We start from the raw sequence: 24,121 nt of genomic DNA, 5'->3' as shown, positions 1-24,121 counted from the left end.
TTTGGACTGTCTCTTCTGGGTTTTAGACTGGTGATCAACCTTTTTATTTGAACTGAAGATTGGAAAATTCCCATGTAGCTGATTAACTAATATTACACAATTTGTTTGACTCCTTGCTTATTTCACACCTTATATAGGCTTTTTCTGGCCCTTTTTTGTTATCCTATGTGCCTTTGTGAAAATTGATGAATTTGTGGAATTTATGACTTGAATATATTCACTTTCTTTCTCCATGACTGATGACTTATCTTCTCCCTCCCTCTGCTTGACAACTGTTGAATCAACTGGTGGGACTTCACCCATGCGCATGTTGTCAGATGTGACCTGCTATGTGAGCTGGCTAATTTGATCCTCCTGAAGATGATTTATACCATTGTTTGAATCCAGAATATCTACAGAGTTAGGACAAAATTGCGTAAATATATTTTTAACTTCATCAACAAGTTCACCTACGATTTTAGGCAGTTCTACAACTTTATCTGTGACATACGCGCAAGTATAAGTGATTGATTGTTGACAATTGATTGAGCCTTAACAATTAAATTATTCAATTTCAATAGTTTAGAATCCATCCCCACACCATAGACCACAAGTGAATTAAGCAAATATACTTGATTGTTTAATTTATCTGAGTGAAATGTAAGAGCAGCCATGATCACATCCATAGTATTTAACATGTTCCCCCAAACACCTGAGTGAGTCTGTGAGTGTTTTTTTAGGTGCCACCATTCACAGGTCTACTTTCACCATATCTTTACCAAAAGGGAAAGATTTAAATGACTTACTCATAGATATTGCGTTTTCAACCGTTGTATCCCCTGTCTCTATTGGCCAACAGTTTCCAAAGATTGTTTTCTTCTGGTGTAAGGGTGAGATTTGAATCAAGTAGGTCTCTTCCACGATTTTGTATTGGACCAAATGGATCGTCTCTGGATTTCACAATCAGACTAAGTGGATCAGTTCCAGATTTCCCAGTATGGCTCACCGTGCCTGATCTTTCTTGTGCATGCAAACATTAGGGTCATTAACACTCATATTCGTTAATAATAGCCGTAATGCAGACTGTTCGATAGATAAAGCTTTCTGTTGATTTGAAACCAGTTCTCTACCTGAGGACAGCTTAATGACGGATTTACCCTTTAATGGATCAAGACTTAAAGTAGCCTAAGAAGTCACTTTGTGGAAATGGCAGCATTCATTTGAAGGCTCACTTTGAGGCTTAATCAACATTAAGCCGATTGCTGATCTTACCATGGTTGCTATTTTACCATGCTGATTGCTGATTTTACCATGGTTGACAATGGGATGATGGAATATTCTCTGAGTAGCAATGAACTTGAGCTTTTATAGTTATTAGTGGACACTGATGTACTAAGGCTGTGGATGACTGTATTGTATCTTCTGCTACCTCTTTACACCTAATTTAGTTTTTATTATGGTCAACTAATGCCAAATCAACTGAGTGAATAACGTCATTGGCTTGTATTGTTTGAATTTCCACTGAGTTAGTTCCAGACATATTTGTGGAATTAGACAGAATTCCACCAGCTTCAGATATTCTTCTGAGATTTAAAAAAAATCCAAAATAGATCGCTGAGTAATGGCAGTATTTCTATATGCTGTTGAAGCTGCTGCAATGTCTGATAAAGCAAGCCCCTGACCTGCTGCATTGAGGACATCTTGAGCAGCTAGTTGATCTAAACAGTCTACCGCCTCAGCAATTGGATAAACTCTATCTGTTTTTCATCTTTCTCTGCTTTTTTGATTGAATCGGGGTTCAACAAGAATGCCCAGACCTCATTGTGGGCTCCATTGGTGATATTTGGTTGTGTATACCTCTTATACTTAGATGTCACCTTGCTAGTTGCTATTGCTTTAATTAAAGAAGCACAAACATACACCTACTTTCTTGTTTGACTTTGCCTTGCTTACTTAACTATACTTGAGCGAATACTTATGCTTAATGGCTCCTTGAATTAATGCATACCGTCTGAATACCATATATTTTATTTCCACTGCCTTGCGCCACTACAACCCCTTGACAAAGCACTTTTGGTTCACCTTAATACTTTTGTTCTTATGTCTGTGAAAAGGGGGGCACGAGCATGCACACACGGCACCGCTCGCAGTTCCAATATGGCCCAGCTTATGGTTGTACTTTTAGGCTCCTTATCTCAATGTGTACTGCATTAATTTGATTCACCTCTACTTCCACATCTACTTCCTTGCACTGCCACACCCACTTAATAAAGTTTCTTAGGTGCTCCTTAGTGTTTGGTGCTTAGTTCTTGTGCTCTTATATCCTTATATTTCAGGGAAAATGGGGGGGGGGGATGAGCACACAGCACACTCCTGATGTTGGCCTGCCTCCTCCTGCCATGGCACACCTTATTGTCCATGGAGAGCCCAGGGAGGGGTCTAAATGCAGCCAACCAGACAGACAGACACAAGAAACATTGAAGGCCGAGGGGGCGGAGTAAGCAGTGAGGAGTGTAGTATGCAAGCCCTCTGTGGGAGCAAGCCGCACAAGCCTAACGCCGACCATTATGCGCCCACTCAGAGGGACCCGCGGCTCTAGGCCTGACCTCACCTGCACTCCTGAAACTTCTGGAGCTTCCCTTACTCTGTCTTATCACACTGCAGGCATTCTGGGGGGTCACTAAGCCAGGCTCCGCCATCGGGCCGGGCTGAACAGGACAGGCACCCTTTCCTTGTTTAGCTGGCAATCTGCTGGGGTTATTTGTCTGCGCTTGCATCCGTGTTCCCAGAAGCCCAGCAACCAACCATCCAGAAATCAGCCATAAAAGTCGATTGGCCTTGCCTTCTTCCAGCCACCCTGCGGGGCAGCCCCCTCGCAGCAGAATTATGGAAGAGCAATGGCATGTGATGGGGTGTGACCTGGAACTCCGTTCACTTTCTTGTAGATGTATGTGATATAGTAACCCCTACCTTACGTTATATGGATACCGCAAGTCATTGCCATGACCTGCCATGAGCTGCCTCATGAATGTTAATCAAAAAAGGTCACAATTTGCAACTCCTTGTTTTTGGCTGAAAATTCAGAGTTGGAGGCCTGCAACAAACAACAGGCCTCAGTCCCTGCATTTGCTTTATTAACGAGGGACTATTTTTTTAAATCATCACTTGTAAATGACCCCAATATGTACTGCTTTTTAAAAAAAACTTATTTTCTGACATGAAAGATCATCTCTTGAGCACCATGAAGCATTTTCTATACAAATATTTGGTATAATATGGTATGGTATGAATGCCTTTCAAAAACATTGCATATGCAACAGTTCATAGGAAAGTTACTTTAAGTAATATGGGATCTGTTCGCTTGCACAATTTTCTAAAAAGTGTTGCTATCATCTATCTCGACATGTGCTAATATTTCCCCATACTTGGTGTTCTACATACTTAGATGCTGTTTTGTGGGTCCATCTTTTCTACACAATCTCTTTTCATATTCTACTTACAGATTCTTTAGAAATTCCCCTTGCCCTGAAGTCATATTTTAAAGCCCATTGACTCCTGTTCTTTCTGAAGGTTGGGTTACTTCTATAAACCAATGGTGGGCTCTTTCTACTACTCCCAGAAAATCCTCCAAGATCACTTAATGCCCCACAACACTGTAGATGGGAGGTTGATATGTTTCAACACCAATATCCAGTGGTGGTAGAACAATTTTCAGAGTGAGGGTGCTTCTATCAATGTTACATCACTGAAGCTTTAGGGATTGCAAAAAATTCACACATCACACAAAGAACAAGCATAGCACATTATTCATGCCCATTCAGCAGGAGATTGTTTGGGGTAGGGTATTTAAATTTAAAGCACACTATTGCAAATACATTACTGAAGCATGGTCTGGTAGCGTACTGCAATTTACAGGCAGCACATTTGCTATTGAAATGGACAAAAAATTAGAACTGACATGCTGGTCTACTGCAAAAACTTTATAATGCACAAACGATAATGTGTGAAAATCGGTTGTCAGCAAATATTTATTTTTCTGTATATCACTGTGAAAAGTATCTTGATTTGATCCTATTAAACTATGTCTTGATTTGATCCTATTAAACTGTTTGGACCTGAGTCACAAAGGTAAACTTACATTTTTGTGTAAGTTTACGAGTGTTTGCTATTCACAAAGGTTAGCCCTGTCTTTTTTACATGTAGAGATTCTGCACTCCTAAAGATATTACTTGTAAATCTTTTGAACAACAATCATAAATGTACACAGAAATGTAAGTTTACCTTTGTGAATCATGCCCTTTGTTTCCATCATGCTTCAGAATGACAAAAATTACAAAACATATATTCCACTTGTCCTTGTATAGTTGCTGATATATTTTGAAATATCTGTACAGTCAATTTACAGGCATTTAAATGTTGTTGTGTGTTAGAAAAAAACTGGAATCCTAGTCTTTCCAGTCACACGATCTGTACCCCAGCAAAACTGAAAGGGAGGTCAATTTTCAAAAATCTCCAACTTTGCAGTCAAATGTGACAAGATAGAAAGCAAAGTTGAAGGTATGTTTGTTGCTCATTTACTTTCTGAACTCCAGCATGGTTATTTTGAGGGTGCTGCATCACGCTCTGCACCCTTTCTTCCCCACTGCATACTGGAGACTGATTGATTGTGGGTATTGTTCTCTGCACATGAGGTGCAAGATGATGGGCTAGCCTGCCTAAAGCAGAGTTTGTATATGTATTCTATTATAAATACACAGTTTGTTTATACTCTTTCTGCAACAGCTCTGCTAACAGAAGTGATGATTACTGAGTTATGATTTCTTAAAGATTACCTTTGAATTGGAGGAGGGCGAGACAAGCAAAGCTTCACACAGGCTTGAGCCAAATGTCTGACTCTGGCTCGCCCGTTGTCCCACAGGTAGAGGAGAACTAAATAGAGATGAGCCAAGCAAATGAGCATTGCCACTCTTGCTCCCCGGTGCATGTTTTATCAGACAAAATCTGCTAACACGTAGGAGAGTTGAGTGCAGTCGAAGAGGAAATATTGTAACCCTACAGTGCCTGAAATGTGCTATGTCCAACCAGGAAACCTGGGCTCAAATTTTGGTCTCCCCACTTGACCAAATTGGGTGATCCAAGGTAAATCACATTATTTCACTATGTTTCATTTTCTTTAACCAACTCATTTGAGAGTACATTGAAGTAATTCAACTCAGGATACCCACTATTTAAAAACCACACTTGTGTATGGCAAACTAGCACGTTACGGGTATCTTGCGGCAACTTCGGCAGGGCAGGGGGTATTCCTGAATGTTTCATGTTTAAAAAAAGTTACTTTCAAAGAATGCCATTCTGTGCAGTGATATAATAGCATGTACCTCATTGAGACAATCAGAAATGCTAAAAAAAATACACTATTTTCATCTTAAAAAGTCTTTATCATTTTTGTGATTTTCTGTGGTCTGATATACATGCTGAATCTTATGATTCTGTAACTTGTGCTTTGGCTCTTCAAGCCAGGATCAGCTTGCTATTTGAATGTTCTGCCTTGCCTACCTCTACTTTCAATTGTGAAGTGTATTTTGTGTCTTGTTTCTCAGAACTGGAATACAAATCCTCCTTTTTTAAAGGGACCACTGTACTCATTTAGGGCCTCAGGGCTGGTATTCTGCTCCCCAGGTTTGACTATTTGGGAACAGGACGCATTCTGGGGGGGGGGAGGAGGGGGGGCAGGGGTAAAGTGAAATAAAAGCTGCACCTACAGGGTACTCCTGGAAATTAGATATTACAGGCGGCATTTTCCTCGAGAGTTTCACCCAAAAATCTCTTGATCGTGAAACACATCAGATCTGGAGAATTACTGTGGATCACTAAATTATGAGTAGGCTGGTATGAGAAACATCAGAATTGCAGGGGAAGTTATAATACGATCCTTTGAATATAGGAACAAAATGGCTGCAAAAACTAATCTATGTAACTTTACTTAAGCGTCAGGCGCCACTGATGTTTTTGCACCTGATTGAGTAGCAAAGTTTACCTCGAAACTGTGGTACCGGTAAGTCCGAACGCTTATCACAAAGATCAATACATGTATTGCTTTGGAAAAGTAAGGGACAAATGATTTAAATTAGTCTTTGACTGCCCGTTTCATTCAGCACAATAAAGTAATTTGATTTTCTTTGATATAAGGACCGTAAGTGACTTGTCGACACGGATTTGCAGGGATTTACGATCATACCTGCCGAACCTGTCCTCTTTTCGTTCCTCTTTTGAGACCTGGCTGGCACCGTACCTTCGGGCAGGCCCAGGAGTGCCGTCTTCAGCAGTTAACTCCTCCTCAAGTGCATGCACTTGAAGCTTTTCCTCCGCAGCATTTCCGCTGGAATTAAATTCTTCCATCTCGGAAGGAGATTCTAAAATGGTGTCATTTTCTGTCCTACGACAAAGAAAATGATAGTTTAAAACGAACATTCTATTGAATGGCCCACATAGTCTTTATATTACAGTATTTTTAGCCTATTAAATATTTAATTCCAGGGTCAATCTGACAACTGTGGACAAATGCTTCTCAATTCTACAATTATTAAGCACATAATACAGGCTATATATTATTAAATATAGTTGCAGTTCTTTAGAGAAACAATGTGAACATATATGTCGGGTAATTTTAACATCGATAACTCCACTGCGGTACAATGACACAAATGGATCAGACTATTGAAGTTGGTTCTATCTACAGAGAATGTAGTGGGGTTTGCTGCACTCACGTGAGCAGCAATACATAAATTAAAGAGAATTGACACAGACCTGGTTATGCAAAACACTGGACAATGCGTTCTAGCTCAAGGCCTGTAACGGGTAGAAATGACACTTTGAACCACAAACGTATCAAGTACTGACAAAGCCAAAAGATCTGAGTTTGCATAAATAAAAGTCCTCCTTTGTACATTGGTAATTTTGTGTGTGTGGTTAGGTAGGTGTGTAGTGGTTGAGCAGTTAAATGTGAGAATGAGTCAATGGTTAGGCGAATGAGAATGTCTAGATGGATGAATGAGGGAGTGGGTACCTACATGAATAAAATAATAATAGGTGTGTAAAAGCATGTATAGATGGATAGAAAGTCACTGAAGGAAAGCTGTGCTGAAAATTAATGGGATCCATTTGGATCCTGGATCCGGCAGCTATTACTGAGCTGGACCTGGGTGTGGTCAGCTCAAGTGAAAAATGGAAAGACTCACAACCATTTTGCCACTGAAAATATCACACTATGGAGGGAAACAATCATACTTTGCACAAAATATATCCAGAATTCTCACCTTTTAGGTATTGCACGTGGTACACAATGGGTTCGTATCACTGTAACAAAAGTCTACAAGAGTCAAGAACTACCAGCATGACGCACGGTGAAATTTGCCCCATCACTCAGTATGTGTTAGTGCAGTCTCACCTTTACATAGCTGCTCATTACTTTGAAATTCATGTTCAAGTCATTACTCAGTAATCCCAATGACAGTTCAAATTAGTTAATTGCTCAATGATCCTGGTTCATTTTCAATTTGCCCTTTCAAATCGTAATCCTTATTTCACTTGCAGATTTGTACTGCAACATATTAATCCATAGCGCATATTCATATTTGCTACATTGATTAAAAAATCATAGTGCACAGCAAGATTTGCATCATCGCTTAGTATTAGTACATGAAAATATGTGTACTATCACTTACAAATTCTCAGTATATGCACTGATTATACCGTGTCTGAGCTCATGCTGAAGTTCACATAATCGATATCTCGATTGCCTTTTCATGTTGGCACCATCATTCAGAAATCATGACTTCATGTCAGATTCACACCATTAGTCATTAATATGTAGTATGTGTTCGGATTTGTAGTGTCACTCCATAGACCATGGTGCATGCTCACATTTGATACACCTCTTGGTAATCCTTCAAGCGTTTTCAGATTTGCCACATCCCATTCTATATTTGTTACTACATTTACTTGTGCAATTACTTATTAATTCTAAAAGCATATCCAGATTTGCCCACTCACTCTATAATCCTTAGTGTGTTTTTTGTTTTGCAGCATCCCTTACTAATCACTCAGTGAATCAGCAATATAATGCCTAATATTCTTCACTCTGTTCCATGTTTAGTGTGATAAGCAGATGACCAATAATACTTAACATACAGGGTAACCAAAAATCATAGGCCATGAAAATGTAGAAATAATCTGTGTAGAATCAATGTAAAATGCAATTTCAAAAAACCTAAATACATAAATAAGGTTTGTGACATGGTGAAAGATCCCCTACATGGGTCTGTAGAACGTCCCGCGACACAAGATTCGGGCATAGCAACCTGTAACTTTTTAACCACTCCCTCAACACACAGGGCAATTATGCATGTGTGTAGGAGATGTTTGAATGACACTCAGGGCCGGCGTCTGGGTCAGAGGGGCACTCCATTTGCACCCTCCGTTGAAGGAGAATGAATACTATATGCATACCAGGCAATAGATACTACTGGGCTGTTTCTATTTGTAGACTGCTCGGATAGTGACTTGCCAGCTTCTCCAGCATTTCATTTTTTTTCCTCTTCACCCATCGATGTGGGACATGGATATCACATGCATACTTTTCTGTATAGAAGATGCAAGTTCAGCATGTATAACACATAGGCCCTCGTTACGAGTTTGGCGGTCTCAGGACCGCCATGTTGACGGCAGTGGTCATACTGCCGACGGTCCAGCGGTGAGGACTGCCAAATTATGACCATGGCGGTGTTCCCAATGGAACACAGCCAAACTACTGCCAGTACCGCCAGTGCGGTCAGTCTGCAGCGGACGGCAGTAGGCACCTTCAGACTGGCAGGGAGCATGGTTCTGCCAGACATATTACGAGGCTGCAAACCGCCAGGGTTTCTGCCTTGGTCACACCCCCACCAAAACCCTGGCGGAAACCAACTCTTTAAAAGAAAACACTCACCTTCAGGAACACAGACCTTCCTGGAGCTGCCATGGAGCCTGAACTCGAAGTCCTCTCACTGCTCCTTCTCGCACGACTTCGGAACCAGCGACAGCGACAAAAACAACAACCATAAGTACACACACACCTAGCACACACTGGAGGAAATGGCATTAGTACACATGCACACACAACACATACATCCGGGACAGCTTGCGATGGACACACACACACACGTAAATAAACACCCATACAAACACACACACACATATACTACACACAGGCACACCCAAACTACACACACCACGGCTAACCCACACGTGCCGTACACACACCAACCCATACACACACAGCACCGTCACTGTCTAACACAATCATACACAACACCACCGACTCACACAGCGACATCACAACCGCAACTATACAAACGCTTTGCCAAGCACTCTGACTGCACACCTCCACATGACAACACATACCTACAAAAAATACGTAACAACACCACAATAATAAGGAACACTATCACACTGCCATACAACAAACCATTTGACACACCATGCACACACCACACACAATGCATAGGACATAGCCAACACCACACACGCGGATGTACACACAACAACCACACAAGGGCATACAACACCACCATCACACATGTCAACACAAACTATACACAGTTTGGCTACACACATGCATGTACCAAACACAAGCATATCGTACAGATGAAACACAGCAATGACAGAGGGACCAGTGGCAGGGCTACATCGCACACACATGCAGCCCAGTCACAACAGGTAGCGCAACCAACACACGCACACAGAAACCAAAGCTCACAAACACTAAACAGCCATGTAGAAAGAAAGGCGGGACAAGTATGTTACCATCGATACCAACAACAGGTTGGACCAGATGTATTAAATATTAATAGATTTCAAATGAACTATATACAAATAGAAGGCCATTGGACAGTCTATAGTCATAGGTGCCCAAGGCACAAATGGCATCTCACTGTGCCCCAACTTGACTCCTGCCTGTAAAATTACCTCTACAGGGGAGGGTCATCAAGGAGGCAGACAGGCACCTCAGGGATTGCGGGGGTTGGGGGGGTTGGGTTTGAGCTTGGGAGGGGGTTCCTTGGGCTTGGGAGGGGCAGATCTCCTGGCAGGGGGAGGGGCATGGGCACTAGCAGGGTGGCAGGGCAGGACGTGGAGGTGGAAGGGCTTGACTTCGACAGGGACACAGAATGCTTGGGGGTCAAACTGGGTGGGAGAAGGGTAGGAACAGGGAAAACTCTGCAAGGAAATGCTTTTTAGACACATGGGCGGTCATGGCAAAAGGGTTTGAAGTGGAGGGAGAGGGAGCGGGTGTCAGGTGTGTAGGTGTGGATGTCTTGGATGCAGGTGCATGCGTGGAATGCTTGTGGGTGTGGGGTGTCTGTTGGGTGGGTGAGTGCAGGTGTTTAGGTGTTTTGGGAGGAGAGGGAAGGAGGTGCTGGGAGATGCCATGGTGGATGGGTGACTGTTGGGGGGGTGTCTGCAGAAATGGTACATGTGCTGCATGTGGGGGTGTCGGTGGTTGTGGTGGGTGCAGATACGGTGACTGGGGTGGATGTCTGCGGGTCTGACATCATGCTGACTGCAGGTAAGATGGGACTGGTGGCTGGATCCATGCATGACGCTGTTGTGGCTGCAGGTGTGTCTGGTGTAGTGTCTGTGTGGGAGGGGGTGGCGGGGGAGTAAGTGAAGGGAGTGGATGTTGGTGTGTCTGCAGGAGGGTGTTGCTTGTGTGCATGCCGGTGGTGGGTCTTGTGGTGCTTGTGTTTGTCTGTGGCAAAGTAGACACCCACCCTCCTGGGTGAGCGGGCACAGGCAACTGGGTGGGGATCTACAGGAAGGGCAGTGTTAGTAAGGGGGTGGTGGACATAGATTGAGCTGGGGTGGTCCCTGATGGGTCCGCCACCACCAGGGAGTGTCCACTGATGGAGGATTCTGAGGATGAGGTGTTCAATCCAGTCTCCCAGGTGGCGCTCCCCTCGCCTGTGGGCTGCTGCTTCCCCAACCGCCTGTGCCCCTTCTCCTTCACCAGACAATGCTGATGCAGACAATAAGTGAAAGGGAGGGAGAGAGAGAGATGGGGCACAATGGTTTACATATACCTACCATTGACACAGCTACACATATACATCTATCACATTACATATCATGGCTAGTACATCACATTTGCCAATACAGATTACCTACATCATGTCATGGTAATGCTACCCACACGTCTGCCAACCCTCACACCTACAGGTATAGCTAAGTATGAGTGCACTTCTAGACTCATCCCTATGATGCCAACCTAAGCCCTTTAGCTGGCATTGCATGCCCTGGGTGCAGAAGCAATTGTATGCCTGAAAACATAGCTTACCCCTCAATACCCCTTCCACCCATTGGATGTGCAACTGACTAGACACAACACATCAGGCCTCTACAGGCACAACAGTTGATAAGTCCATGTCGTCTGCAACATGCCCATTACAATTACGACAACTCCACTCACAGACCATACAGCACCTACCTATCATTTTATATGGCTGCCAACTCAGTATACTGATGCCACTATGGAGGAGTACTCAGATTTAGCCTATACTAGCCAGATACACAAACAGTACACATCTGATGAGTACAATGTGAATCTGTGGTATGGGCATGTGAGTAGTCCGACCCCATCACAGAGCCAGAGCAGGTGACACACAACATGCTGATAAGTCCACCTAAAAAGGCCCATGTACCACATGTAAACATCCAAACACATTAAGTGAGTGCACTGTCAGGTGTACATCAGGAACAATCATACTACTACATGGGCCACTTCCAATGCCACCACACATGTAGGTATGCCAGTTGAACTAAGCACCACAACAACTCCAGCCTCACTCACCCCATTCCACAAATGGCAAAACCTGTCACTGAGGCCAGACAACACACATCTCAGGAGGTATGTATTTGCATGCATTAGACACACATGGACAAAGTCCACTGCCAGCTCACCAAAAACAGATCACACTACCACACTAGCAGCCTGAGGAGACTGAGTACAAATTTTCCTTCACATCAACATGCTATGTGTCATGCAGTACCCAAACCACTCCTAATCTGCCACTACCTAATAGCCACAGGCTATCAGATGTGCTCCCAACTATCCATGACCCAATGATGTAGGCAGTCAGTCAGCAATGCAGCATAAGACTTGCTAGGACTATGTTCTACATGCCATGTACACACCATGTTGACAAATAAGGGATCTCCCAGGTGTAGGAAAGTACCCTCTTGCCTGGCATGTTACCCCCATATTTCACTGTATATATGTTGTTTTAGGCTATGTGTCACTGGGACCCTGCCAGGCAGGGCCCCAGTGCTCATAAGTATGTGCCCTGTATGTGTTCCCTGTGTGATGCCTAACTGTCTCACTGAGGCTCTGCTAACCAGAACCTCAGTGGTTATGCTCTCTCTGCTTTCCAAATTTGTCACTAACAGGCTAGTGACTAAATTTACCAATTCACATTGGCATACTGGTACACCCATATCATTCCCTAGTATATGGTACTGAGGTACCCAGGGTATTGGGGTTCCAGGAGATCCCTATGGGCTGCAGGATTTCTTTTGCCACCCATAGGGAGCTCTGACAATTCTTACACAGGCCTGCCAGTGCAGCCTGAGTGAAATAACGTCCACGTTATTTCACAGCCATTTACCACTGCACTTAAGTAACTTATAAGTCACCTATATCTCTAACCTTCACCTAGTGAAGGTTGGGTGCAAGGTTACTTAGTGTGTGGGCGCCCTGACACTAGCCAAGGTGCCCCCACATCGTTCAGGGCGAATTCCCCAGACTTTGTGAGTGCGGGGACACGATTACACGTGTGCACTGTACAAAGGTCACTACCTATGTACAGCGTCACAATGGTAACTCCGAACATGGCCATGTAACATGTCTAAGATCATGGAATTGTCACCCCAATGCCATTCTGGCATTGGGGTGACAATTCCATGATCCCCCGGGTCTCTAGCACAGAACCCGGGTACTGCCAAACAGCCTTTCCGGGGTCTCCACTGCAGCTGCTGCAGCTGCCAACCCCTCAGACAGGTTTCTGCCCTCATGGGGTCCAGGCAGCCCTGGCCCAGGAAGGCAGAACAATGGATTTCCTCTGAGAGAGGGTGTAACACCCTCTCCCTTTGGAAATAGGTGTAGAGGCTGGGGAGGAGTAGCCTCCCCAGCCTCTGGAAATACTTTGATGGGCGCAGATGGTGCCCATCTCTGCATAAGCCAGTCTACACCGGTTTAGGGATCCCCCAGCTCTGCTCTGGCTCAAAACTGGACAAAGGAAAGGGGAGTGACCACTACCCTGACCAGCACCTCCCAGGGGAGGTGCCCAGAGCTCCTCCAGTGTGTCACAGACCTCTGCCATCTTGGAAACAGAGGTGTCTGTGGCACACTGGACTGCTCTGAGTGGCCAGTGCCAGCAGGTGACGTCAGAGGCTCGTTCTGATAGGCTGTTACCTCTCTTGGTAGCCAATCCTCCTTCCTTGGTAGCCAAACCTCCTTTTCTGGCTATTTAGGGTCTCTGCTTTGGGGAATTCTTTAGATAACAAATGCAAGAGCTCATCAGAGTTACTCTGCTTCTCCCTCTTCACCTTCTGCCAAAGGATCGACTGCTGACTGCTCAGGACGCCTGCAAAACCGCAACAAAGTAGCAAGACGACTACTAGCAACCTTGTATCGCTTCATCCTGCCGGCTTTCTCGACTGTTTCCAGGTGGTGCATGCTCTGGGGGTAGCCTGCCTCCTGTCTGCACCAGGAGCTCTGAAGAAATCTCCTGTGGGTTGACAGAATCTTCCCCTTGCAACCGCAGGCATCAAAAGACTGCATCACTGGTCCTCTGGGTCCCCTCTCAGCACGACGAGCCTGGTCCCTGGAACTCAGCAACTCTGTCCAAGTGACTCCCACAGTCCAGTGACTCTTCACTCCAAGCTTGGTAGAGGCAAGTCCTTGCCTCCCCACGCTAGACTGCATTGCTGGGTACCCCGTGATTTGCAGTTGCTCCGGCTCCTGTGCACTCTTCCAGGATTTCCTTTGTGCACAGCCAAGCCTGGGTCCCCGACACTCCTTCCTGCAGTGCACAACCTTCTGAGTTGTCCTCTGGCGTCGTGGGACTCCCTTTTGAGACTTCGAGTGGACTCCGGTTCACTTTTCTTCTAAGTGCCTGTTCAGGTACTTCTGCGGGTGCTGCCTGCTTCTGTGAGGGCTCCCTACATTGCTGGGTGCCCCTCTGTCTCCTCCTCCAAGTGGCGACATCCTGGTCCCTCCTGGGCCACAGCAGCACCCAAAAACCCTAACCATGACCCTTGCAGCTAGCAAGGCTTGTTTGCTGTCTTTCTGCGTGGGAACACCTCTGCAAGCTTCATCGCGACGTGGGACATCCATCGTCCAAAGGGGAAGTTCCTAGTCTTCTTCTTTCTTGCAGAACTCCAAGCTTCTTCCAACAGGTGGCAGCTTCCTTGCACCCTCAGCTGGCATTTCCTGGGCTCCTGCCCACTCTCGACACTGTCGCGACTATTGGACTTGGTCCCCTTGTCTTACAGGTACTCAGGTCCGGAAATCCACTGTTGTTGCATTGCTGGTGTTTGTCCTTCTTGCAGAATCCCCCTATCACCACTTCTGTGCTCTCTGGGGGTAGTAGGTGCACTTTACACCTACCTTTCAGGGTCTTGGGGTGGGCTATTTTTCTAACCCTCACTGTTTTCTTACAGTCCCAGCGACCCTCTACAAGCTCACATAGGTTTGGGAACCGTTTGTGGATCGCATTCCACTTTTGGAGTATATGGTTTGTGTTGCTCCTATACCTATGTGCTCCTATTGCAATCCATTGTAACTTTACACTGCTTGCATTACTTTTCTTGCTATTACCTACATAATTTTGGTTTGTGTACATATATCTTGTGTATATATCTTATCCTCATACTGAGGGTATTCACTGAGATACTTTTGGCATATTGTCATAAAAATAAAGTACCTTTATTTTTAGTACTTCTGTGTATTGTGTTTTCTTATGATATTGTGCATATGACACCAGTGGTATATAAGGAGCTTTACATGTCTCCTAGTTCAGCCTAAGCTGCTTTGCCATAGCTACCTTCTATCAGCCTAAGCTGCTAGAAACACCTCTTCTACACTAATAAGGGATAACTGGACCTGGCACAAGGTGTAAGTACCTGTGGTACCCACTACAAGCCAAGCCAGCCTCCTACACCAGGGCACTTACCACCTCCAGTACCAACCCATAGGTTGGAAGCCCACATCCCCACAAGTATAACTCCTAGGAATGCATCACCTATGATATCAGACCTCATGAATTCAACATGTTACAGTATCCTATGTTGGCTACCTACACATACCCTACAGTCAGCAGATCCCCTATATATTTTCCAAGTCTGCTATCAGACCAACACTCATGTCCCATGAAGGCCCGTCCTGTGGTGGAACTGTAATGGCCTCCCCACAATGTGTCAAAACCATTACTAGTTCATAATTAATATAGTCCTAGTGATATCAGGAGAGTTACATAGTCGCATATACAGTGTAGGCTACACAGATGGGAGTGGACTGACACCTCAGAGCCACTAATGCAGTTGCCTGGAACTGCTCATACACAATGCTTATGGTGATACCAACACTCACATCCATTGTATGGCCAGGATGGAGTCGCACATGTGCCTATTACATACAGACATGGAGAGGTATGGAAATGGGAGATGTACATCCACTGACAGTAAAGCATGGAGACACATCTACAACATATACTCAGCCAGTGTGCCTCGTACCCATTTTCAATTGTTGATACACATGTAGCATAAACTTCCATGTCACTTTGCCTGCAGTGAGACACCCAATTCCATTTAAGGCCAGTCAAGTCTCAGGATGCAGTCAGTATTCACCCCCTTGTGGATGCTGTGCTGCCCTCAAATGCCCATCCACCTCAGGGTAGGCCACTGCCAAAATGCAGGGCATTAGGGTGAACATTGTCTGACGGGCACCCCTCCCTCGTTGGGAGGACATCCCCAGCTGGGCCTCAGCAGTCTTCCAGGCCCAGTGTCTCAGGTCTTCCCACTGCTTGCAACAATGGTTGCTCTGCCGGGCAAGGAACCCCAGGGTCCGCACTTGCTTGGCGATGGAACTCCAGATCCCCTTTTTCTGGTGGGGTTGACCTGCATGGGTGACACAGGCAGAAGGAGCAAGTTATGTACACTGGCACCATTCCAACAGCAGTGGACTATAAACAGCAGACCCAGCAAATGCCCACGCATACCTATCCTCACAATTCACACTCCTGAACACTATGCTCCCTGCATGCATGTAAACGCTGACTGGAACACATATCCCATTCACCCTCACACACACTTCTATCACGCATGAATATGGCATTGAGCTCAACTTTGACTCTGGTGTCTATACAGCTGTTCATACAGGGGTAGGACCCCTTCCACCAGCTTCCCAAGCTCTTCTTGGGTGAAGGCTGGGGCCCTATCACCTGCAGGACGTGGTATGATGGCTCCCAGAGACAGTACACAGCACCTCAACTCATGGAGGTCTTGCTCCAAGAGTGTCAGAAGACAAATGAGCAAGGCTGTAGAAAATGGCGGTCACGTCCCCTGCATACTGTACCGTCACTGCTGGCGGTGATCACCATTGACTCAAGTCCTGCATAGGCAGCAATGTTACCCAATGAGGAGTTGCATGGCGGTTGCAACCACCTACTGCTATGACAACATACGCCGGGGGACTTAGGTCACTCCCATTTTTCCAGTACTGCAGGACAGGCGGCTGCCATTTTATGCTCATATCATGCCTTGATGCATGAAAATAAGTGGGTCATAAATTTTTTCCACGTGAAGGCAGAGTAGGCCTAAGTTGTGTCATCATGGTCTGGCTCATACATGTGACATGCATGACACAGTGGCCTTATATTGCTGGTTGTCATATGACATGCATGTCCAGATGCACGTCGGCTTAGAGGCGGTGTAATCATATAGGTACACAGCATGACTACATATGTGCTCAGCGCCGGACAGCTCAGTGTACCGCCTATGGAACCCGACACATGTGATGTATGTCAGATACTATTGATCATGGGCAGCAATGTGCAACAAGGATTGAGTCCATACTGCTTCAGCATTGCCAATAAAGTATGTATCATGAGTGTGCAGAATGTCTACAGTGTTAAGTATGTGTGATAATGATATATTCTGCTAACTTGTGTGGAGTGCATATCACATTGTACATTCTCTCCTCTCTATCCTAGATACCCTGTCATGAGGATATTGAGATATGCACCAGCGTACCCTCCACTAGTGGACCTTGCAACCCTGAAGGAGAGGCATTTCATTCAGATCTATGGTCTGAATCGTCAGACCATCATGGATCTATGTACCTAGTTGGAGCCAGATGCATTGCCTGCCATATGTAATCCCTATGCCATTCCTCCCACAGTTCTGTCAGTGCTACACTTCACTGCCACAGGCTCCTTTCAGATTACAGTGGGCTTGGCAGCAGGGACGTCACAGCCCATGGTCAGTCTTGTGCTGAAAGATGTACTGTGTGCTAATTGAAACACATTGACAGCTAAATCAGATTCCCCCAACTGGGGGATTTGGCCTATGTGAAGTCAGATTTCTATGATGTGGGACACATCCCTCATGTACTAGGGGAGATAGATGGCACCCATATAGCTTTGGTTCCTCCCAGTGCCAATGAACAGGTGTATAGGAACAGGAAAAACTACCACTCCATCAATGTTCAGATGGTGTGTGTAGCAGACCAATAAATCTCCCAAGTGACAGACAAGTTTCCTTAATCTATGCATGACTCCTACATTCTGAGGAACAGCAATGTCCCCCACATGATGGAACTACTACAGAGAGAGAGGGTTTGGCTCATTGGTATGTATGCATTAGGATGCTTGTCTCTGTTATGGTACCTGTCATCACATTCTTCCCTGTGGCTGTACCTGTGTTGTAATAGGTACTACCTCTGTGCACACAGGTGACTCTGGCTGTCCTAACCTTCCCTGGCTGTTGACTCCTATTTCAATGAGTCCCATGCAAGACAAGGCGTGTAATAGAAAGGACATTTGGCCTCCTGAAGGCCAGATTCAGATGCCTGCACGTCTCTGGTGGTGCCCTAGTCTACAGTCCCCAAAAGGAATACCAGATCATAGCTGCCTGCTGCATGCTCCACAATCTGGCACTGCGTTGTCAGATACCCTTACTAGCTGACAATGAGGCGGCAGCTGGACCAGTGGCAGGTGATGCAGATGTGGAAAGTGATGGGAAGGCAGATGAGGAAGGTGCCATTGACTCCAGGGGGTAGCTCATCAACCAGTACTTCCAGTAACATACAGGTATGCTGTGTGTGTATTTTCATGTGCAATATTTCAACATAGTTTGCTGTCAATGGTCCCCCTGATTTGGATTGCTAATGGTGGTGTAATGTGTACCTATCCCTAAGGGTGTGTTGTGGGAGGTGACTGAATGTATGTTAGGTGCTGTCTGAAAATGTATCATCTCTACCATGTGTACTCTATGCAGGTTGCAATATTCACATCTCCTATGGACAGGCCTGTATTGTATTATGCGTCCTGCATTCTCCTGTTCTCATGTCATATCTGTTGTGTCCTGTTTATATGGCTATCTACAGTGGACACGACAACTATGAACTGCATATGTGCTTTGTGTGGTACCATGCCTACAATCCTGATGGTAGTCTTTGTTATGTTCTTTTTGTAAGTTGGATAATTGGATATACTCTGGTGTGTGGCTGTGCTAGTGACTTTCTTACATCTACCCTAGGATGTACGTGTTGTACTGTGCCTCCTGCAGAGGATGCCTCCCTCATCAGTCCATTACACTGCCTGTTGGATTAGGGGGCCGTACCCACATAAACTTTTCCAGACCAAACATTTGCATGTGTACAAATAAAGACACAAAAGCAGTAGCTGTGATCTATAGTTTTTATTGTGCATACAGTGGCAAACAGGTGATGAGTGGGGTCATGGTAGATGGAATCCTCAGAGTAGGTGGCACAGCTGTTGGTAGCACAGGTCCAGTATCCATCGGCCATTGGAAAATTGAGTAATTTCATTGAACCTTCAACTGGGTGCTTCAGTAACACACAAGGGAGAGTAATCAGGAGAGGGTCACTTCGTGGCAGTGGGTTTGGTCTTGGCATCTGCTCCAGTTGGATGTCAGATTGGATGTCCATGTTTGCGAAGGAGTTCCTCAGCTCCAGAGGGAGGGGTACCTGAGGTCTGTGGTTCCCCGGTCAGAGCCTCCATTCACTGGCAGCAGTAGATATAGACGGCTCTGATGTGATGTGGCTAGTGGAAGGGGCCTGCTGGTGGGTGGATAAAGCATGCAGGGTGGTGTTAATATCCTTGAGCACCCCTGCAATGGAGGCCATGCTGCGTGACCTCTGGTTTTCCTCCAAAATGGTTATGACCTGGCCCATCCTGTCCTGAGATTGATGATATGCTTCCAGGACTTGGGAGATGGCTTCCTGGTCAGATGAGTGCCTTGGCTGCCCCGTCGTCTGGCCTACAAGTTCCCCCATGGTGTCCCAACTCCCACTGTCAGAAGGACCTTCACTCTCTTGGGTGTGAGGGGGTGACTCAGTTCCCTGTACTGTGGGACACACAATTGATTGAACAGTCCTTGGGGCACAGGTTTGGGGATGAAGGGTTGACAAGATGGTGGTGCCACAAGCTGGGGTTGATGTGGGCAGGGTGAGGCAGGGAGTGGTAGACTGACCAGAGGTACCAGCTGGGCCAGGTAGGTTGTCATTGTCCAGACATCCAGCTGCATTGTCCTCACTGGGGCCTTCTTTCTGAGGAGGGCTGGCTGTCTCCGGTATCTTCTCCAAGGTGGCAGTTGCAGGGGTACCTGTGGATGGAGTGAGAGAGGGTTAAGTGGTGGAGGTGTCATTGGTTGTCTGTTTGTCTGATGCATACAGTGGCTTGACTTGATTCCCATCAATGGCAATGACAGGTGCAGCTGTGCTAACAGTTTGTGGATAGTGGATTGTGACATGTGTACCATGCTCCATAGGGCTTGTTTGGCATTGTGTTGTGCCATAGCATCGCTGTCATTGCCATATAGTGGTCCTCAATTGAAGCATCTAATTGGTGTAGCTAGTGCAACAATCATACATGCAAGAGGTGTGATGTGAAGTGTACATTGCAGGTTTTGATGTAGATGGGCTAGTGCATTGTGGGAGTGGAAGTGGGAGTGTCAGTAATTGGCTGGGCTATCTGTGTACTTGACAGGAAGTGTGTAGGCATTGGGGCAGGATGGTGGTGTGGCATGCAGGATGGGGCATTAGGTGATTAGGTGGGAGGTGTAGTTGGCGATGGGGTGTATTGGGGAGTGTTTGGGTGTTGAAGACGCATGCTGGACAGGTCAAATTAGTGCCAGGGGAGTGGTAGTTACTCATCAGAGTCCAGGCCTCTGGGAATTCCAGTCAGGCACTCAGGATGCAGGATGTCCAGGACCTTCGCCTCGCTGTGATAGTGAGGTCTGGGGGAGGAGATGGGGACCCACTGCCAGTCGTCTGCACGGCTATCAGGTGTCATGAAGCCATGGAACATACCTCCCCCCTGAGGCCATCCCACATCTTCCTGATGTCCTCCCTTGTGCGTGGAAGGTTGCCCACTGAGTTGACCCTGACGACTATTCTCTGCCAAAACTCAATTTTCCTGGCTATGGGGGTTTGCTATACCTGTGCTCCTAAGATTTGTGGCTGTACCCTGATGATTTCATTGACCATGACCCTCAAGTCATCGGCACTGATGGGTGCATTTGACGTGACATGGTGGTTGTGTTGTGGGTGAGGGTGGGTGTTGTGTATGTAGGGTGCAGTGTAGGGTGCCTGGAAGGGTGAGGGTGTTCGCTTGTGAGTGGTGGTAGATTGTTGTGTTTGTCTGTAGTTGTGATGTGTATGTATAGTATTGCTTGTGCAGTTGTGTGGTGTGTGGTGAGTGTGAAGTGTAAATGTGCCTATGGCGTATGAGTGCTGAGCTATGAGGTTGTGGCTTCTCCACGTATGTGGTGGTCATTTTCATTGCAAAGGATTGTGGGTTGTGTGTGGGTGTGTTATATAATGCAATGAGTAGGTGTGCCTGGCGTGTGGATGTGTGTCAGTTGTGGGGTATTCGAACTGTGCAATGTGGTGGGCTACTCTGAAAGAAGTGAGTTCTGTGCGTGGCGGTTCAGACCGCCAATGGTTTTCCGCCATGGAACAACCGCTGTGGTGATTTGCGGGTCATAATCTGGTGAGTGGAAGGTGGTTGGCATGGCGGTGCTGGTGGTGGAACCGTCTCATTCCCGCCCTCCTGAGTCCTGGCAGTATCTGATTTGTGGCTGTTTTTTGGCGGTGTTCATAGTTGACTCTTAACATGGCGGTTGGATTACCAGCAACATAGAGGTCTTTTGGAACCTGCCACCGCTGTGGTCTTGCAAAAAGACCACCAAAGTTGTAATGAGGCCCATGCTGTTGTAACACCCCAAACACTAACAGGTATTTGAGCCTCTCATTGCTTTCTGATCTTGTTTCGGGTTGTTTGTGACTGAAGACTCACTGCTCCCCACCATCTGATCACACGTGTTGCAAAGGCCTGGAGCAGTCTGCATGAAAATAGCAAATGGGATAAAGTAACCAAAACTAGTCACAGAACTGAATTGCTGGTCTAAACAATGACTGAAATTTCCAGTCAATGTTTAAGGTTTCTTAACCAGAAGCGTGGAGGTCTCAACCCAGTGGCAACTAGTATATTCCTTCGATCCGCAGAGTTGGGGTAACAACTGCCAACTCTTCTTGCCAGGTTTGGGACCAGCAACCTGGGAAAACTCAGCTGGTCAGTGAGAGGGGTTCTTGCAAATGCAAGAGATGCACAGCTGGGCCAGAGGACATCGCTAAATTTGGTAGGAATCTTCTCCCTCTGGGCGATGAGTAATTCAGCCCACCACCCTGATGGAGTAAATTCCTGCCTGCCAAACTCTAAATTGGGTCCTTAGTTTTTCCTCCAGGAAAAGGGAAACTTTTCCCACAGAAGCTCTAAACTCTGAATCTCCCAACATGATCATATTCATGTTTATTTGTGGTAAAACATCAATTCTAACACATTGTTCAAGTGGACCAAAATCATGAACTTTCTATTGTAACTTTAGAATCCAAATTTAGCCATTTTCCAATCAACCCAGACATTTGTCGACTGCTTGAACTAATACTGAGTTACAATTGCCCCTTATAATTACTTCATGTTAATACAACCCTAAAAATGATTTTAATTCCTCTTAGTAAAAAAAGTAGTCTGGCAAGTTTTAAGATAAATGTACATTACCCATGATTACTTGGATTCTGTCTAGGACATTTCACATTACACTTTTGAGCGCCTGGATCTGAAATAAAGGAGGTAAAACTACACCTGTTATCACTACTGACAAAATAACCACTGCTCCAGATACACCACAACACACCTGTAAATGTACCTATTGAAAAACATTTATTGAGGATATACTCTTTCTTTATTTAGTATAAATTAGCTTTTTGTAAACGTAGAATTTCATTTTTTTCCCTTGTGAGACTAAATATTCATTTAGTAGGACTATTTAATTATTTTACCTTTGGCTATATACATCTATTTGATTTAAACATCACTAATATTTATACTAGGATTTGAGGAGACCAACCATAGAACTCCTAATTCCAGGTTGTGTGATCTGATGATTCATTTTGAGAGCTATGACCTCAACCCAACATGTTCCCGAATGACTAAAATTAAATAATGTATTATAGTTAAGTAATGAGACAGGTCTACTTTTGTAAAGACTACCATATAATTTGACACAAGCATATTGTGACAGTGACAGCAAAAAGAGAAAATACAAAAGAACAGGGAATACAAATCTCCTATTGTATTTGTGAATGGACACTTATATCAGTAACCCCAATCCATATAAAACAGGACTCACAAATACAAATACAAATATAGCTTTAGACCGAACTGTAAAGCCAGCCTGTGTAAAATACAATATTTATAATAATTAAGAAAACAAAACAAACTGAATACCCTTTACTTCCACACAATACAAAAGTAATATCTGATGAGCATTCAAATGTAATATGTTTAACTATATCAGAAGAAGTGATAAAATATTCTCAACTGTTTATGATTGCTGGTTTTCAGATACAGTAGACACAAGTGTTAGCCATGACTAACTCATTCTTTCCTCCTTGTAAGTACCATTGAGGCGAGAAAACTTTAAAAACAGTGGGATTTAAGTACACTAGTTCGCCTGAAATGCAGATTGGCCCTCATTGCATGTGGGGCAGAATTCACAATATGGTCAGTAACTCCAGTTACCAATTGAATTATGAATCAAAACTAATGTTGCAACCACACATTCCTGATTTTTGCCTCTGGGGATATTTCAGCAGTACAGCTAGCCAAAATGTCTGGGTGGGTAACAGCCAAAAAGTGAGGAACTGCAGGAATCGGATCTGGGAACATATTTTCGTGGAAAATTAATAGTTTTCAGGGGCACTTATGATGCAACTTGAATACCAAGCTATTTCTGCATTTCAGAATCAATTGTAACAATGTTTTGGTAATTCCTGGTATAAGAATACTACATAATTAATGAACATAGCATAGGGCTGATTTAAAATCAATCTTCTGAGTTTAGCGACAAGAGTCCAATTAAGGTAGGTAAACATTAAAAAACAAGCAAAATAGTACCTACCAGTGCCTTGGAAATACAGATGGGAGTGATGTTGGTCAGTTAGGGCCTGATTACGAGTATGGCGGTTCCTTGGACCATGGTACTCACAATGGTGGTCCGACCGCTGCATCCCTGACGGTTAGCCCGTCAGATTACGATGCTGGTAATCGGACTGCAACAACACCACCGCCTCCATTAGGATCAGAGATCCCGATGGGTTCAAGGCTGTGTTGATCATGACTTTCCTTTCCACCAGCCTCTTCATGGTGGGGCCCCAGCCATGAAAAGCCTTGTGGATAGGCAGAGTTAGGGCCACATGGGGGCCCCTGCACTGCTGAGGACCATGTTCTGGGCAGTGATGGGGCTC

The 24,121-nt window shown here is 45.1% G+C and overlaps 1 protein-coding gene across 5 annotated transcripts in view; it reads right to left on the bottom strand.

Annotated features, from left to right (window-relative positions):
- VEPH1 (ventricular zone expressed PH domain containing 1) overlaps positions 1-24,121 on the bottom strand; it is a 1,200,547-nt gene that overhangs the window by 607,851 nt on the left and 568,575 nt on the right. For 2 of the 5 annotated variants that reach the window (XM_069213278.1, XM_069213280.1), the window contains one exon: positions 6,218-6,415. In XM_069213278.1, the coding sequence (XP_069069379.1) occupies positions 6,218-6,415 (198 nt within the window). Of the gene's footprint in view, positions 1-6,217; positions 6,416-19,833; positions 19,918-24,121 lie in introns of those variants that run through there. The other 3 variants (XM_069213279.1, XM_069213281.1, XM_069213283.1) reach the window with 2 other exon arrangements.

This window comes from Pleurodeles waltl, chromosome 11 (genome assembly GCF_031143425.1).
Source record: "Pleurodeles waltl isolate 20211129_DDA chromosome 11, aPleWal1.hap1.20221129, whole genome shotgun sequence".
In the NCBI taxonomy this organism is placed as follows: domain Eukaryota; kingdom Metazoa; phylum Chordata; class Amphibia; order Caudata; family Salamandridae; genus Pleurodeles; species Pleurodeles waltl.
The sequence above is the reverse complement of the archived record's forward strand: the minus strand, read 5'-3'. Positions and strand labels throughout refer to the sequence as shown.